The 17,992-nt window shown below is 41.9% G+C and overlaps 1 protein-coding gene across 1 annotated transcript; it reads left to right on the top strand.

Moving 5' to 3' along the window:
* The first annotated feature begins 2,940 nt into the window (after positions 1 to 2,940).
* Positions 2,941 to 4,859, top strand: LOC132910162 (forkhead box protein fkh-2-like). Its single transcript, XM_060965667.1, has one exon. It carries the CDS (start codon positions 3,085 to 3,087, stop codon positions 4,363 to 4,365), a length of 1,281 nt encoding a protein of 426 aa, XP_060821650.1. The 5' UTR covers positions 2,941 to 3,084; the 3' UTR covers positions 4,366 to 4,859.
* The last annotated feature ends 13,133 nt before the right edge of the window (positions 4,860 to 17,992 follow it).

The following is a 17,992-nucleotide window of genomic DNA, read 5'->3' as shown; positions in this document are numbered from 1 at the left end:
CTGGACCACCAAGAGTTTTCCCATCGAGAGACGAGATCTACGAGACATCGTTTTCGAGAAGACATCGGTGCCTTTTTCAGAATTAACGAGCTTCGGTTGAAAAACTACCGTACGTGGTGTTACGGCCGTAAAATGGCATAGCTACCCATCAAACGTGCCGACCAGTGCTGTTAGATATCTGTCTTTTGACGTTACACCGCCAGGTAGATGTTTCATCCCGAAAATTCAATTAAACGACTTGAGTGATTATCCGTAAGATCGTTGAAATATATATCTGTATTAATTTGATGTGTGTTAATTATATATATTGCGAGAAGAATAGAAGAATAGATCATTGTGATTTTTGGTCAATGAACCGATTAGTCATCAACGTACTTCAAATATTTAATTACCGAGAAACCACATATGGGATTCAAACATATTTAAGAACCCATTGTTGTACTGTCTTAAAACATATTCCATTACGAACTGTTTTATTATATGAATATTTTAACTAAAGATACAATTATGTGGTAAGACATAGGACAACAGATGTAGACAAAGCTTGTCAAAACTCGTTAAAAAAGAATTTGTAAAACAAAGCTGGTATATGGTAAGTGAAAATAAAGATGGTCAAAACTCTTTATTTTAACAATTTTTTGAATACTTCCCTATTCAGGATAATATAATACCACATGGAAAATAGTTCATGTAAATCAGATGCTTTTAGAACAAATACGATAACAAAGGCAATTTCCGATCGTTTCCCAGATTCTTTCAATTAATTATTCAAGGAAATATGGTATACCATTTTGTGTAATCTATAACTCTAATTAACCAGTTATCGTTATTTGTAACGATCTTCATTTACGAATCGCGTATAACGCAGTGATAGCTAATTAGAATGGCGCTTGAATAATGGAAGATAACCCGAAAAGAAGAAGAAAGAAGGTACAAGTTCGAAGCTACGACGGATGATATAAATATATAATCTGAGTAATATACAATTGGGTCGTTGGAAAAGTAATTTTATATTACTTTTTCCGAATTACGTATGATCGATTTTGTTTTATCAAAATAACGATCACGACGTTCGACAAATTAGGTTTCGTGTTTGTGTAAGGATGCGTCGTTTTAAGAGACGTGTCTGTAAAGGAAAGACACTTTCCCGACAACTTGGTATACATGGAGTGAGTTGGACGATATGTAAATGAAAGAGAAGGGGAAAACGAGTAGCGTTCTTTAACGCCAAACCTACCGACACTTCTTGCATATTGTGTGGTGGCTGGTCGAAGTAACGAGTCCTTGAAAAGAATTGTTTTTAGAATTAAAAAGTAGCAGTCACTTTGTTGCCAAACGAATCGACTCCCATAAAACGACGATATAAATTTATCTTTGTATAATTTCAATTATGAGCTAGGAAAGAGGATTAAACACGAACGGTCGTACACATTTTTCTAAATGCATTTGTTACAAATTATTTTATTCTCGAAAGTACAGATTTTTCGTAGTTTTGCAACCTTTGGAAAATTTCATAAAATTTTTTTATTCAATTTTATTAAACTTTATTTTATTAAAATTTCGACGAGTTTTTCGTACATCGAATCCGAACCTCAGTTTGTCGATGTTTTTGATACATTTTCTTTTTCTCGATACGCAGCGTCAAGTTCTCTAGCTAATTGGAATAAAAATTCCGGCCTTTTCCTCTTGTTGTTTCTGTATACAAAACCCGGACGTTTATTCCAGCTACGTCGAGAACATCGAGAAACACCTGGAGGGTCCACCTACGAGATTTCGACTTTACGTTTCTAGTTGCCATTTGATCGTTTCTTTGGTCGTGTCACATCCAGATAGCCTTTCTTTTATGCCGATCGTTTAGAACGGTAACTACCGTGTTATCTCGGGCGCTTTGAATAGACCGACTGCGGTAGGGGGGACAGGCTCCGTATATTTCTTGAAAAAAAAAAAAGATTAAAACAAAGAGTTAAAAAACGATCAAATCGAGCGACAATGGTAGGTTCAGTGTTAAAGAAATTATCATCGCAAAATAAGCGATCTCGCTTCTTGACAACAACGTGCCTTTATTTTAACTTTATTCGAATAAAATCAAAATAAAGCTGCTCGTAAAGTTCGTGCACGGAACATACTGGAAGAGAAAAAGTCTCTCGGGAAAAGGAATCACGTAGGCATCGATGTGTCCAATTTTAATTCCGTTCTAAGAAGTACCGAAGCGGTTGGTCCGTACTTGTTACGTTAACGAGGCATTGGATCGGTGCGAGATAGGGAAAAATATTTACAAAATGAAAGAAAAGAAAAGAAGGGATAATTCCCTTATGAATAGATCAGCGAAACAATAGCAGAATGGTGTATCGATTTCTGTGGTTGTACGATTCGATGATAGTAGGTGGGACGGCAACGACAAAGGGTATTCAACCCCCCGCCCCCACCAGCCCCTCTTCGGTTCGGTGTATTCAGGCGCCGACGAGGAACACGGTTCCTGTGGAGAGTTGGCCGCTCGAACGCCGTGCGAGGGCGTAGAAATACAGATATCGCGTTTGGATTTGTTTGTATACGGGAGTTCGTGGCTGGGAGTCGAGTCGCGGCTGCGCTCCCCACCATCGAGGCTGGCTACGATCGGTCATCTTCGAAATCCCAGCCTCCGTTGTACTGCCGCACGTTGTTTGCACAGTTTACTGTCAAACATTGGCCGCAAAGCGGAACAGAGGGGCGGAAGGACGGCGCTTGCCTGACATGCCAACGTTAGCGACCATTGGTCGGATCGGTCGTTGTAGTGGAGCTTGAGGCTGGAGTAGGTGTGGCTACTCGAGGCATATATATAGGGTTCATAGCGGGGATGACAGCAAATACCCGGTGTATTTGTTGCGAGCAACATCGACCCCTCGCTTTTATCCGTTGCGTCGAGGACTAAGCGAGGAAATAGAAAGATAAGAAACGTCTCGGTCGACCGCGGAAAGTGCTTTTTTGTGCGTTCAAATGCTTTTGAAAAGGGAATCGACTGTGTGAATATCGGTGTGACGGAGCCGTTCGCTTTAATTTTTCGCGATTGGAGAAGTGAGTATTCTTCTAGCGACACGTGTTAAAAGTATGGTGAATATGGAAGGATCGGGCGAGCAGCAAACGGTGACAGCGTCGCCGTCGCCGCGCGTTGTCCTCAAGAGCAGCTTCAGTATTCGGAGCATCCTGCCGGAGGCGTGCGCGGGAACTCCGGCACCGAGCGTCAGGCGATCCTCGTCTCCGGAGATCAGTCACGTCGACGATAGCGAAGATTCGAGCGATCTAGACGTGACCGGGGACGGTGGCACCGAAACCCCGCCCTTGGATTGTTCCAGAAACTCGGTCAACTCGACCAACTCGCCCGAGCAGAAGGATTCGAAGGATCGACAGACGGACGACAAGAAGAAATGCGAGAAACCGCCGTACAGTTACAACGCACTCATCATGATGGCCATACGTCAAAGTCCTGAGAAGAGGCTCACCCTGAACGGTATTTACGAGTACATAATGCGTCATTTTCCGTACTACGAGAACAACAAACAGGGTTGGCAAAATTCCATCAGACACAACCTATCGCTGAACAAATGTTTCGTTAAAGTTCCGCGACATTACGACGACCCGGGAAAAGGAAATTATTGGATGCTAGATCCAAGTTCCGAGGATGTGTTTATCGGGGGCACGACCGGTAAACTCCGTCGAAGAACCACGGCGGCTTCCAGATCGCGATTGGCTGCGTTCAAGAGAAGCGTGGTTCTCGGTGGACTGTATCCATCGGCGTACGCTCCCCCAGGATGGCCAGCGTCCCTGTACACGCTGCCGTATCTTCATCGAGCTGCTGGTTATCCGCCAGCGACCGGAGCCTACTCCACTCCCGCTGGATATCCAGCGAGTTTATTGCCCGGCGCGGCGACCAGTTCGGCCGCCAATTTACCGTGCAAGCCGCAACCGTTGCCAGCCACAGCCGCGTCCCCGCAACACGGTCCATTCTCCATGGAGAGGTTGCTGCAGCCTCCGACAGCCGCTGGATATCCGAACGGCATCGCGACATCCGCCATCCCCGTCTCCGGCAGTCCCTACGACTTCTACTCGACCCTCAGATCGTTAGCAGCGCATCAACAGCATCAGAGTACCGCCGCGGTGTTTGCTCACAGTCAGCAACCAGTCAGATATCACGCGAATCAAACTCCTCTTTTAGGGCCGGCGACATCGGCTGCGGGGTCGCCAGGAAGCAGCCCGGAGCCGATGTCGCCGAACTCACCACCCATCACCGTCTGTAACACCGCTGTCGTACAGCAATCCAGATCTCTCCCGCACAGTCCGCCTCAACTACTGTTGAAACCGATCACGGTTCTTACCGGGAGACAGAGCTGAACGAACTCGCTGTACTAGGCTCGCTAGTTTTCCAGTACAGCTCATCCGTCGAAAGGAGTTACGATACCTACCAGCAACGTAGGTAGCTCCGACAAACCGAAAATCAAATCGATTCGAAACTTGCGATTCGTCTGCTCCGGATCAGAGTACGTTAACGCTCCGGCGTTATCGCCAGTTTCTCTCCTCCTCACCCAGTTAATACGTACATAGCGATATTATATGTACATATACTTTCTGTTATTTGTCTAATTCCTGTAAATACTAGCTTTTAAGAGACGCATCGATCTACATCGATAGAGTGCAACTTACGCGAGATTCTTTAATTCCACCGATCGTCGATACGCTGGCAGAATGTGCGATCGTTAAACCACAAAAGAGTAATATAATGACTATCGTAAATATAAAGCAAGATTCGTTTAGGTGATCTCCCGTCGTCGATCGTAGACCGCGATAGTTTCATCTTAGACGCGAATCCCAATCTACTACATAGTGATTTATGACTCAGAGTGATGATGATATTCCAGAGTCGTTTGTTAAAATATGTATATAGTTGATAATTGTTATTCGTATAAGGTATAGACACAACACGTGTCTAGCAGCGTGTATAGAATCGTTAAAATAAATGTTTAAAACGTTTTTTAGAAATTTCGCCTCGTGATTTACGATCACCTTCCAACCTTCTTCTCGCTTGTCCCATTAGCGATCTTTTTATTAATTCGCTCGGGATACGTTCTACGCGTAGAATCCTTTCTTCGTATCTTTATTTATTACGTTCGATCCCATTACCGCGAGTCCGTTGCTCCAACTCTGAAAATTCGATCTTCTTCCGCTCTTTGCGCACGGCTGATCCTTATCGCGATCATTTTTGCGCGTCACCATCGATCTAGGATTTCGAACGCAGTAAATTTCCACGAAGGACGCAACAAAGTTTCGTCGACGAGGATCGTAAGAGTAACAGGCAGAACCCAAAGGCTGTCAAAACATAGTGCGGCATAAAATTTCGTTCGGGTAAAGTCAATGGATAACAAAGTAACGAAGAGAGGTCGAAGCTTCGAAATGGGAAATTCTGTATTGGTTTAGTGCTTCGGTATAACCATAAAACCATATTCTAGTGGCCTTCGTGGGTATTCCTCTGTGGCCTTTGATTTCACCAAATTAGCCTGGCTCTAACGTCTCTGCGTCCAACGTAGTCGTTGGCTTCGTCCTTCTAGTCGATTCCGCATTCCTGGGGCTTCTTTCTTTTCTCTCTGGATGCTTCGCATCGTGGAGAAAACGTTCCGTTTGGTTTCTACGTTGACCTTCTCCGTTTCTTCTTACCAAGATGGTAAGATATACGCGTCCGATCGAAATACTCGTAATTATCGCGACGCCGTCGATCGTCCTTTTTGTCAATCATTTGTCCATCGGCTACTAGAGAGACTGGATCTCGTGGAACGTAGCAACGTAATTGCACGCGTTTATCTGATCCGACAATGGCGCAGGGAAATTAAAAACAGTTTGTAAATATAACGTCGCGAGTTATCGAGAAAACTGTGGAATTGCAATTTGCCTTGATCGATGAAAGAAAGAACGATTCAACGTTACAAACTCCTGTTTCTTCGCTGTACGACGATAACGATCTTCTTTATCGTCCATCGAAATGTTAAAAACCGATCGATTCGTCTTCTCAAGGAACAGAGCGACTGGTTCTTGTACCGAAGGAAAGAATACGCGAAGAACGCGATCCCGCGTTACATCCGCGTTACGGTAATTCGTAGCACTTGGGAACTTTCCTCTTTTCCCACTTTTACGTATTGCGAATGGTTCGTTGGTTAATGCGCGTAAAACTCGATAGAAACACGCAATAACCGTCACAATGTGGATCTTTCTTTTCTAATTCGATCACGTCCTATAGACGTCTCAAGCTGAAATTGCACGAGTTTTCTAATTTCCATTATTTTCTCTCACTCTCATTGCAAACGAACAACGTTGTTCGTCTTTGTATAATTTTTATTATTATTATAATGGCGAAAGCAATCATCCGTCGAACAATTATCGACGAACATTTTCGATCCTCGATAGGCACGCGATTTTGGTAAAAATTAGTTTACCTGCATCTCGTTAGCAAGTTTCGACGCGCATCGTCCAAGGGCAGTAGATTCGCCGGAGATTAGGAACGCCGATTCGATGGATTCGATAGCGGGCTACTTTCACGTGGACACGACTCGGCAGCGTGTTGTTGCTCGGTACGAGCGGTCGCTGGATATCGCTATGATACATTGAGACAATGAGGCGTAAATAAGATAATAGCGTACGCTCGCGTACGTCGAACGGAGGGTTTAAGCGTTTGAAGGGCCGAGAGACAGAAGGAGAAAGACATAGACGACCGATTAGGATCTGTAGATGAGATTGTGACCCGCGCGGCCTCTTCGCTCCAACACGTACTTTGCATTCTTCCAAAGCTATGCGTTTTATTCTAATTACGCGTTAAATCGCATATCCTTCCGTCGGTAGCGCGCGTGAAAACCACGTTAACGCGCTTCCACCTTCGAACGCTGTTCCATAATAGGAACACGTTCGTTTCTGCTAGATAAAAAGCAATGACTCGTAAGATGCAAAAATAGAACCTTCTCCATAAATCATTTACATTTGCAATTCCATCCTTTTTTCCAAGGAGCTGTTCTTTTCGCGGTGCATAAACATCATCGATACGCGACACAGTTTGTACGGTACAGCACGTATAACGATTTATTGGAAGAATATCGCGTTGGGAAAATTATCAATCGCGAAGAGCGTGTAAGGTTTGGGTGTTTGATAAAATTATTCTGCTGAATAAGTACGTAGACACTCGTATGGTAATTCGAAGATCGGTTCGATCGTGTATTTAAAGGATAGGCAAGAAACAGAAAATATTTTCTTCGTTTTCTGTCGCTCTACTCTCAACGATCTTATCAACATCGTGTCCTGTGGCGATTAACGCGAGATACTTTTACCGCGAGAATTATAAAGTAGATAACTGTTTATACGTTTCCGACATCGATCTGATCCGCGTAAACGTTCGAGTAAAATTGTACGTTTTCCTGGATGCAGTAACATAAGGAGAGAAACTACGTAGACACGTACCGTGCATCGATACGCGAATTTCAAACGTCCTGTAAATTGCGTTAGATTTATAGCGTTGACGTTGAAAATTCGTATTATCGCAACTTAGACGTTCGATTTAACGATAGCCTGGTGGCGGATCAGAAATTCTGCCTGTAATTACAGGAATATATTAGCGTGCTGCCACTGCGCATTATCACCGAACCGATAACGCTTGTCAGCGACGTATAAAGCGAGATTAAACGAATGTTGCATAGCATCACGTAGTCGAAGGGGACGATAAACACTTGCGTGGTCAATTGCTCCAAGTGGCGAGTCCTCTATGGGCGTGTTACTTCTCCGGTGTGTACGATAGACGTTCTTCTCTATCCGCACGGATAAATTCGAAATAGTTTGTGCTTTGTCCACGGTTTGTCGGTACAGTTGTCCTTCGTCTTGAGAGTTTTCTCTCGATTACCGCTACTTTCCATCGTTTCGTCCGATCCTCTACGCTTTAATCGCTTTTATTCTACGAATCTCTGCTCTCGGCAGTTGCGAGTCGCCGCAATTGAGGTATTACGTATTCATCGAATTATTTATTTTACCGGAGGAAACGCGTTTCTCCTAATTTCTCCTGTTAATTACGTACGACTGAAAAAAAAAAAAAAAAAAAAAAAAGGAAGAAAAGGAAAGAAAAAGTAATTTAAACTCGTGTCTCGACGCGAGGTAAGACGTTGCGATTTACCAACGTGAAATTGAAATTTCTTTCGAAGGAATAGCTTTGATTTGGACAACGCGCGTAATCTCTATTTATATCTGATAACGGCGCAGCAGGGTCTGCAAAACGCGTAAAGATCATAAAGTGTTCCTGGCATTTTAGTAAGTAGTCGGTAACTCGCTGAATTACTTTGCGCTATTACATTATTGTCGATGTCGTCAGCGTTAGTCGCAGAGTCGGTCTGACTAGGGTTGCCGTGATGCCTTTCGGGGCCCTTGTAATACCATTTCGCTAATACCAGATGATTGTCGCGTTATTCGCACGATAAAAAGGTATTCGCATTCCATGCGTTGGACGGTCGTCCCTTGCTGCGCCGATGAAATTGCCTTCCATCGAACCACGCAAATCGTCGTACAAAGAGCACGTATACGTTCTGCGGTGCGGCCGGTTCCGTATAGCTCGCTTTCAAAATTGCCTACGGTTATTTTGACATCGCCATTTTGCGTTCTCACAAGAGTCAGGAACACGCGTAGTCTTCTCTCGGACGAAATTGGTATAAATAGAATGGGCGCATCACACATGTGCAGCGCGTTTTGGGGTGGCGCGTCAATAGATTTCAATGGCAGCGTGTTACATTATTTTCATCCCTGGATGCATACACGTATACGCGTTGTGGGGATTGTTGCGTGCAGTTTCGCCCTCCCCCTCTCTTTTTCACCCGTGTTAGAGACGCACGTTCACGCAGAGAAAGGAATAGACTGGTTTTGCTCTCGAGCAGAAGGTCTCCTCTTTCCCGCAGGGGTAGCGATCCCCTAGTCACCGAGGGGAATAACAGGCATTCCGGCCGAATTTCTAGCCTATGGGGATGCGCGGTGAGCGCGATGGTGGCCGATTTGCGGTTTATTCGAGAACGCGATCCGGCATTTCTCTCCAACTGCCTCGATCCTCCTGCAAACTTTCGCCGCTCGTCCGCCAACGTTCTTCGAGATTTCGTTTCGTCTTTACTTCGCTCAACGTTCGTCTTTGCGCGGCGTGTTGTTCCGTACGGCCGGAAGCTACGTACCACCGCGATTAATCTGGAAATTGTGCTACTTAAGAAGCTTCGATAGTTGTGTTTTCGTAAGATACGGCGGCGTAGAGATCGTTACTTACTGACCATGGACGTTCGGTTTGTTGCATGTGTCGTAAATCTCCTCGAGTTTGATTCTAGCGAGAACGTAAATAGAAGATTGAAGAAAATTCGAGCTTAACGACTTGCAAGCGGTTCCAAGAAAACGGTGAACTCGCGCGAGAGAAGCGAGCGATGACGTATAGGCGTAATGGTCGGTCGAGTCATCGATCTTCCGCCGAAGAATCGCCGCGAGCGGAAGTCCGGTTGATTTTCGTGACGCGAACGAGCTGGATATAAGTGGTACCGCGTACAGAATGTTGACGTGGCACTTTGATTGCGGTCAATTTCGAGTAAGATTCAAGGATAGTATCAAGTACCCTGTTGGTCGGCCACGCGCGCATGACGTAAGGCCGCGTACCTATGTAAGTAGCCGTGTTCGTACTGTCGCAAGATGACTCGGTTAACTTATTTAAGCGAGGAAGAAGGGTTAAGAGAAGATGCTCGGCCGCTAACAGCGCCATATTCCTCGCCACCTCCGCACGGTTGGTAGCAATTACGAGCTCGCGATTGCTCGTCTGGAGCGAACCAGTTTGCGGGCTTTCAGTCGCGTCTCCTTCGTTCTCCGAGACGCCCACTTTCCATCCAGCTATTTCTCGACGTTTTCTTTTCATTTTTTCTTACTTTGTCGATTTCTTCTCATCGTCGATTTTTCTTCCGTTCGATCCTATTTCCTCGCTAGTTCGCCTCGTAAATCCACTTTTGCTCGTAGACATCTTCACCGAGGTATCTATCGATTTCTCTAGAAATATCGTAAATTGTTCGAGTCGAAGGACGCGCTAGTCGAACGCACGACACGGTACGAAGGAACAAATCGCGGATTTTAGGATGCACGACGTTCGCGAACACGAGTTAAAAAGACAATTATTCGAACGTACGCACCGACGCTGAGATGAGAAAACATCTCGCGTTGACGAGCAATCGTCCGATGTTTGCTGGAATTTTATCTTAGCGAAAGAGTAACTTGCATTTGAAATATTTTATAGGAATATTCTAAAATAAACGATTTAATAGGTTGAATTCCGCGCGGAATAGCTCGTCGCAAATGCTATCATTAATTTTTGCACTTTGTCGTAGTCGATGTATGGAAAGCGATATGTAATATATATGTAATATCTTGCGCGAAGAATCTCGCGCAAGATAAAATATACATATCGCGTCTCTGTATCGTCGTTAAGCAAACGGTGTACGACGGTTGGCTGGTCGTTGGATAAATTAAATTATCGAGGAATTTACGATTGTATGGTGTCGATCCATGAAACTTAATAAAACCTAGTCCGGATTCAGATGGCAGGAAGAGTAGAGACGGGATTGAAGTAATCACGTTATACAAAACAGTTAAGAGGTTCCCAGGCGCGTACCGCGGCGACAGACGGCCCGTATCTTCGTGTGGCACAAAAGTGTTAAACGAATGAATGAACGAATGAATGTACGGCCGTCGAATGGTCGAATGAATGAGCGGCTGCTCGTATGTCTCTGTTCAAACGTTAACTTTCAAGCAGAACGAGGGAGGAGAGGAAAAGGCGCGCGAGCGAACGAAAGCTTGGAAAGGATAGAAGTAGGGAAAGACAGAGGAAGAACCGAACGTTGCAACGTCGTCGGAATAAATGCTGGCAGCCGCGTCCTTCTTTACATCGGATAAAGAAACGATCAGAAATTTCATCTTTGGAAAAAGGTAACGCAACACCCATCGATCACGCTATTACGATTTACTTATTTTTATTATTAGCTTGTTTTCGTCGATCGTGTTACGGGCGATGCGACAATTTTGTGAACATTTTCCACGCATTCTACGATAATTTAAACAAGAAACGAAATAACTATATCGAAGGATGTTTGCAATTTGAAAGAAAGTGCGTGTTGTTGCTTCGTTTCTACGTGTCAGATGTATTTTCTAAAATAAATATTCGCATAGCTTCTGATACATTGTTTTCTCTGGAAAAATACCAATACATCTATTAAATTTCATCTTTGAAAATTTTGTAAAACCTTACATGCGAATATTGTCATAAATTACAGTAGCGGACAAAAGTTTAAGACGAAATGGAAGAAATAAATAATTGATTTACTTTCCATAAAAAATATAAATACGGTGTTCTACTTTTGGTATTAACTAATTGTACATTTGTTTGTACACTTAGAAAAAAAATTTCATTTTGATATTTTGCTCAATAGCTAAGTTATAAAAAAGGAACGAAATCTGTATAATATTTCGTCGGTCAAAAGTTTAAGACTATACAAAAAATATTAATTTTTGGTTAAAAAATATACACAATTTTTGTTTAAATTCAATATTTTGTTCAATATCCGTTATTTCTTATCCCTTCGGTACATCTTCTTGGCATAGAATCTATTAATTTTTTATATTAATCTACCGTAATATTATTCCAGGCTGTTTCAATCGTAGAGTAAAGTTCATTTAAATTTTTCGGTTTATAACCTTGTACTGTCTTTTTTATGATGCTTCACAAATTCTCGATTGGGTTAATGTCTGGTGATTGCGACGGCCACGGCAGCACGGTGATATTTTCTTCTTGAAAAAACTGTTTCACAACCCGAGCCGTGTGCTTCGGATCATTATCATTTTGAAAAATAAAATCATCACTCATATTGTTGCGTGCAAAAGGTAACATTGTGTTCTTGAGTATGTCCTTGTATTGAAAACGGTCCATAATTCCATTGATACGACATATCGGACCAGGGCCGCTTCGAGAAAAACACGCCCACACCATAACGTTGCCACCACCATGTTTAAGAGTTTTTAAAACGCACTGTGTTTTCAAACTTTCGCCAATTCGACGTCTAACGTACCGTATCCCGTCAGAACAGACGCGATTGAATTTCGATTCGTCAGAAAACAATACCTTTTGCCAATCTTCACTTGTCCAATGCTTATGAGCTTTAGCAAATGCAAGTCGTCTTTTTCGATTCCTAGAACTCAGCAGTGGTTTCTTTTGGGGTTTTCGTCCTCTTAAGTTAAAGTCTTCTAATTTTCTCCTAACAGTTCTAGCACTAATTTGTGTATCGTTTTCATAGTTTATCTCCGCAGCAATATTATTTGCACTACGAAAACGATCCTTTTCGCTCAATCGATGAATCCGGCGATCCATTTTCGGTGTTGTTTTCCGTGGTCTTCCGTTTTTCGGTTGATCGCAATACATGCCTGTCTTTAAAAATTTATACCAAGCTTGTTTACAAGCTGTTTCTGACCTGTTCACTATATTTGCTATTTCGGTGAAGGTTTTACTTTGCTTTCGCAGCCTTACGATTTGTTCCCTTTCGTTTTCAAGTAAATTCTTTGATTTACCCATAGTCTGTTCCTACCTAAATGAATTTTAAGCAATAAAAGGTACACTAAACAATGATTTTGACATTCCAGAATCAAAATGTTCAAAAACTGTACTCGTACTCACGTTTTACACAGATCGTCTTAAACTAATGTCCACTGTTTCCAAGTGCTAGGCGGTAACTAACTGTTGTAACTCCTACATTGTTTGTATTTAACAACTGACTGTCTGAGGTTACGAAGGTCAAACATACAGCTACGTTATTCCAAAGAGACAAACCGAATAGAAGAACAATATGCGTATAAGATGTTTGTAATCCGGTTTACAAATCATCGTCTTAAACTTTTGTCCGCTACTGTATATTTAAGTGGAACAAACGACAGCTTCGCTATTTGAAAGCGTATCTGTAAACATGAAAAGTACAAGTTTTGCTGGAAGATGCAACTAAAAATTGAAACGAGCGATATCAGGAGCTATGCAGCGATATTTAACGAAAAACCAGCGCCGCGGTAGGAATAGGAAGGAAAATTCGTGCGTGATCAAGATGAGAAGGAGAAAACGGGGGTTGAAACGCTGTTACGGTTCGAAGGGACTGCGCGAGGTAGGGATAAACGGAGCGATAACGGCCGGAAATGTGTCGTGTCGCAAAGGAGTAACGACAAAGAGCGAACACACGCGGCTAAGACGCGCGAGAAAGATGCTCGTAGGCGCTTCATTCAACTTTATTTGGCGTGGTGGAAACGAGCAGTAGCTCGTTTACGCACCGAGTAAACTCGGCGAAACGCAGTTTACAGTGTTGTTCTTGTCTTCTTCTGCACCATACCAACCGACACCGACGCGTTCGCCATGATCTTGAATGACTTCAATTAGCTTCGTTTAGGCCGGTAATTGTTTCTTGAGAATTCTCGCAGAAAGCTTCTTGCAGCAGCGTGCCGCGGAATTACTTGCCATGATACACGGTGAGGGGGGAATACAGCGACGCACCTAATTCAATAAAATCGGTGGAAATACGGAAGAGAAGCGGAGGGACGCGTGGCGAACGATGAGAGTGTAGGGTGGAAATGGATAGTCGGAAAGCGCGACGATCGCCCATTTACTTTCTTTGGTATTGAAAATGGTAATTAACGTTAGAATTACCACACGAGTCGAATCGATTGATTTTATAATTTTACGATGTAACGAGTTTCGTAACGACGACTAAAAGAATAATACAATGAATTTTATCTTTGTTTGAAAATAAGTTTGTATCGAGGCTACTTATACCGATACCAGTGAAAAAGTCTGATACTTTTTTTTTTCTTTTTTTTATTTTGGTTATTTTACAATTTGTCCTTATGGACATTTGGTAAAGTGTTATATCTTGTTGGTGAAGAAAAAAAAAAAAAATAAAAAATAAATATAGCATGTGGGCGGCTACCCCCAGCGGGGTGCCAGCTTCGTTTTTTTCTAAGTTATATCTTTTATGTCGTCTGGTACTTGTCAAAGTGTAAAAGGGTCCTGCGATCTGTTTATCGAATTCCGATTAACCAGTTTTCTCGTTTTCTACAACTTGCCACGCGTTTTTCAAATTTTTACCGCGTATCGTTCGATACGACGATATCGGTTGTCAAGAAAATTCCGGATCGATAGCTAGATCGCTAGATGCTAACGCTAGTTAATGACTAGTTCTACGATTTTATAAATATGTCGATTCTACGTAATGATACTACGTAACATGGAATCCCTTCTGTAAGAAAGTAATAAATCACTAAATGTTAGAATTTAATCTTGAAGTTAAAATTAATAATCTGTGGAAGACACAATGTTTATGTTGAAATAATATTTAGTGATGTTTATTAAACAAAACTACAGAACCTGATATATATAAGCGAATGATACAATTAACGACGTATGGAGATCGTTGAGTGTTGGCCAGTTACTCTCAGATTAGACTTAGATAGTGACCCACGATCCCTTAAATACTTTCAACCCCACTCTCTATACGGTAACGAGTATGACCTGTGTAAGTGTCCTGTTCAAATATTTGTGCGGGTGTCTGTGTAAGGGTATTGTGCCTATGCGTGAAATATCGTTGTATTCCAACAATAAATATAAACATATACTATTATTATGTATTTTTTGGTAGAAATTGCTTCGTGTTAACTATCGCTAGTTTTAGCGTTGAACGAGGAATTTTTGTATAATAACGCTTGATAGTACGAATGCCATAAGCGGCTACCAATTATTATCAACGCCTATCGATATTTAATAGTTAAGGTTCGATAGATTTAAGAAAAATTGGAGCAGCTTTTTGGAAGCTGCGAGTGCCCTTATGGGAGAGCGTTAGCTTTAAGAATATGAATATCCGGTCGAGTTGTCGAAATATCGTAAAAGAAATCTTGCGACATACTCTTTCTGGCGAACAATTTAAGACAAGAAAACCATGAAAATTTTCTGTATTTTGTTACTCGCCGATTACTTCATTCATTTGCGAAACTTCATTTTTTAAACTCCTGTAACTCCTGTAACACGAGTTAAAGGACAATTCAAATCATGTTGTTGTTTTGCCTCGGAGTAGCAATATCGTTAATAATAAATAAACTCTGGGCAAAACATCGACGCCGCTACGTGCAACCGTCGAACAAAGACGAATTTAAATTTTCTGGCTCTCCCCCGACCAGTGTAAATAAATAGACGCGATCGTAAGGAGTTCGGTACCTATCGGTTATCAACGAGTCATCAGCGATCTAATTAGCGATTTACAAACTGTCTGCGAATCTGTTAGTACGAACGATCATTGTCTGTATTAATTTATTTATCATTTTAAATATACTTGACGATTTACAACATCGAGTTATCTCGTTATTCGAACAATCCAACCATCCTCCAAGCGATCAACGATCCTCTACACTCCATTAACACGAAATTATGTTTAACTTACTCTCTTGATGGAAGTAGCATGTATCGCGACCAATAACAATTTTGTCTATCGTCTCGTAATTACGTAAGCAAATTACTTTTTGTTCGACTAAGTAAAGTCGTTTCTCTAGATGAAACTTAATCCTGTTAAATGACGTTTATCTTTGCGCTAACGTTGATAATTAAAGCGATTGGCTAACGTATTTAAAACAGTCAGTGCACGAGTAATCACAGTATCAACTAATTTTATCGTCTAATTCTAAGGACATTTTTATAATTCGTAAATATAACCGTTTGCATATATCGTATCTTAGCTAATTATTATGCGAAGGCTAGTCCGTTTGACAGGGCAGGAAAGTATCATTCACGGTACGAACAGAGTTACATCCTTTTAAGGATCAGGATGTTTCGTACGACGTACGTGCATAGGCAAGTGGACACGCGCGTGCATAGGACAAAAGAACCGCGTAGCTTATGTATTACTGAAAACAAATTCATTTAAATTCGCGTTTTAATTCATTCAGCAGATAAGAAAAGAAACCTTAGCCTTAGAGAGATCTGACAAGCGAAAAGGGTTAATTGCTTGGCGCGATAGATCAGCCGAGAGTTGTTTGTATAACGACAGGCTTCCGATTTTTCCCGCTTCTTCATTTCTCGATGTTGCCGTTATAAAGTTACAAATACAATTAATCAACGAATCAATTAAGTTCGTATCGTATCTACGATTATTTTTTCATTCGGTCGTTTCATTGCTGAAATAAATTGCCGCGCTAAAATATTGTTCTGATAAGTAATTATTAACTATTTCGAAGAATATAAAGGATGTGGGAGATACGCAAAATATTCGCTCACGCGTACCTGATAAAGTTGGGATCAAATGTCAAAAGCTGTTCCAGGATTTTTTAGAGGAGTAAAATTTTTACGCTTTGTTTAAAGACAGTCGATACCTCGAACTTGTCTTTTAAATCATGCAGGCATTTAAAATTTATTCGTTTTGAAACTTTTCGATTCAAGTTATCGGACACGCGTTACGTGTATATAAAACGCTAAAACATATTTTTATTTTAAAATAAATCTCAAAGTATCCCCGAAAAATACGATATTTGCGATTTTTAAGAAAACAAAATACAAGGAAAAGTATAACCGAACAAACGTATTCCATTTTTGACGACACATGCTATTTCCTAACGACAGTTTTCACTTTGTCTTCGCGTTAAAGCGAAAATTTTATTTTCGATTGTTACATTAAATAATTATTTCTTATCGTAGCGTTAATAATTTGTAACTTGTCATCAAACTTAGCACCTTCTTTTATCATCAGCTTCCAAATAATTAGCTCTAGCGTTTAAATATATATTTCGATAAGACAAATCGAAAGACGTAGACTATCGTCGATGGGATAGACGAATCTGAAAACTTTTCTCGTCGATGAAAGCCGAGACTCGGTTCCCTAGGGACGCACTTCCTGCTTAAATGACTGGTGCGATCGTGCTCGAGTATAGAATAGATCAGAGGGAACGAAAGAAGGAGAAGGTGAATTAAAGTGCAATCAAGGCTCGTGTCTTTGTACCGTTGCTTTCTCCCATTCTGTCTCCCGCGTCTCTAACAAATGACCATTTAAACCAGAGGTCCAGCGGTACTCGAGTCTCGTGGCATTTAACCGCGTCGCTATCCCCTCTTTCGCCGTCATCCCTCTTCCTTTCCCCTTTTTCGCCCTTCCAACCCTCTATCCCTTCCCTTTACGCTCTTTTTCTCCAAGCAATTAGGTAAAAATCAGAGGTCGATCAAAAGATTTTGAAGCGACTTGCGAACAGAGTTTGGGACGCGAACTTTAGATTTAGATTTTTGGCTATTCTTTTTCGAGATACTTTAACGTAATTTTTACATATGTGTATATTGTGCGCGTGACGATGATTTATACGAATTACGTTTAAAGCTTCTACTTGTCCATTTAGCGACAGCGGAGAAGCGATCGTACAATACGAACTCGGTTGGAACTCGGTTCGTAAGTTCCGTTCGCAATTTTACGACGGTAACTCTTTTAAAAGAGTTCGAAGAGAATGCGTTTTCGCTTATTTCGTTTACGTCGGAGCACAAGTGGCGATACAGCGTTTAGTAGGCTTTCGTGGCAAAGATCGCGTATATTGCCGAGGGCGGTAAATTTAAAATGGAAAATTTACCAGACTGATTATTATATATCGTCTAAATATACACGACATCGACTAGCGAAAATAAAAATTATTCCGCTTTTCTTCCTTTCAGTTCCTTCATAAAGAATCACACAACGTCCACGTGAACGCGTCGTTCGCCGCACTCTGTATGCGTCTAACGGACGATCTCGTTTAAGTCTTCTGTTAGATACGTGCGAGGTGTTTCGTGTAACGTCGGAACACGGGTGTATAAGAGAGCGTACGAAGCGTCTAATTGAGAGATCAAGTGTAGCGTCTTGCATCGTTGGTCGGATACCCGTGAGAACGAGCGTGTTCCAGCAACGCA

Source organism: Bombus pascuorum, chromosome 8, assembly GCF_905332965.1.
Source record: "Bombus pascuorum chromosome 8, iyBomPasc1.1, whole genome shotgun sequence".
Classification (NCBI taxonomy): domain Eukaryota; kingdom Metazoa; phylum Arthropoda; class Insecta; order Hymenoptera; family Apidae; genus Bombus; species Bombus pascuorum.
Note: the sequence above shows the minus strand (reverse complement) of the source record. Positions and strands in the feature narration are given on the sequence as shown.

What these genes read in the sequence shown, in the direction of transcription:
- LOC132910162 (XM_060965667.1), top strand. Translation starts at nt 3,085, where the DNA reads ATGGTGAATATGGAAGGATCGGGCGAGCAGCAAACGGTGACAGCGTCG.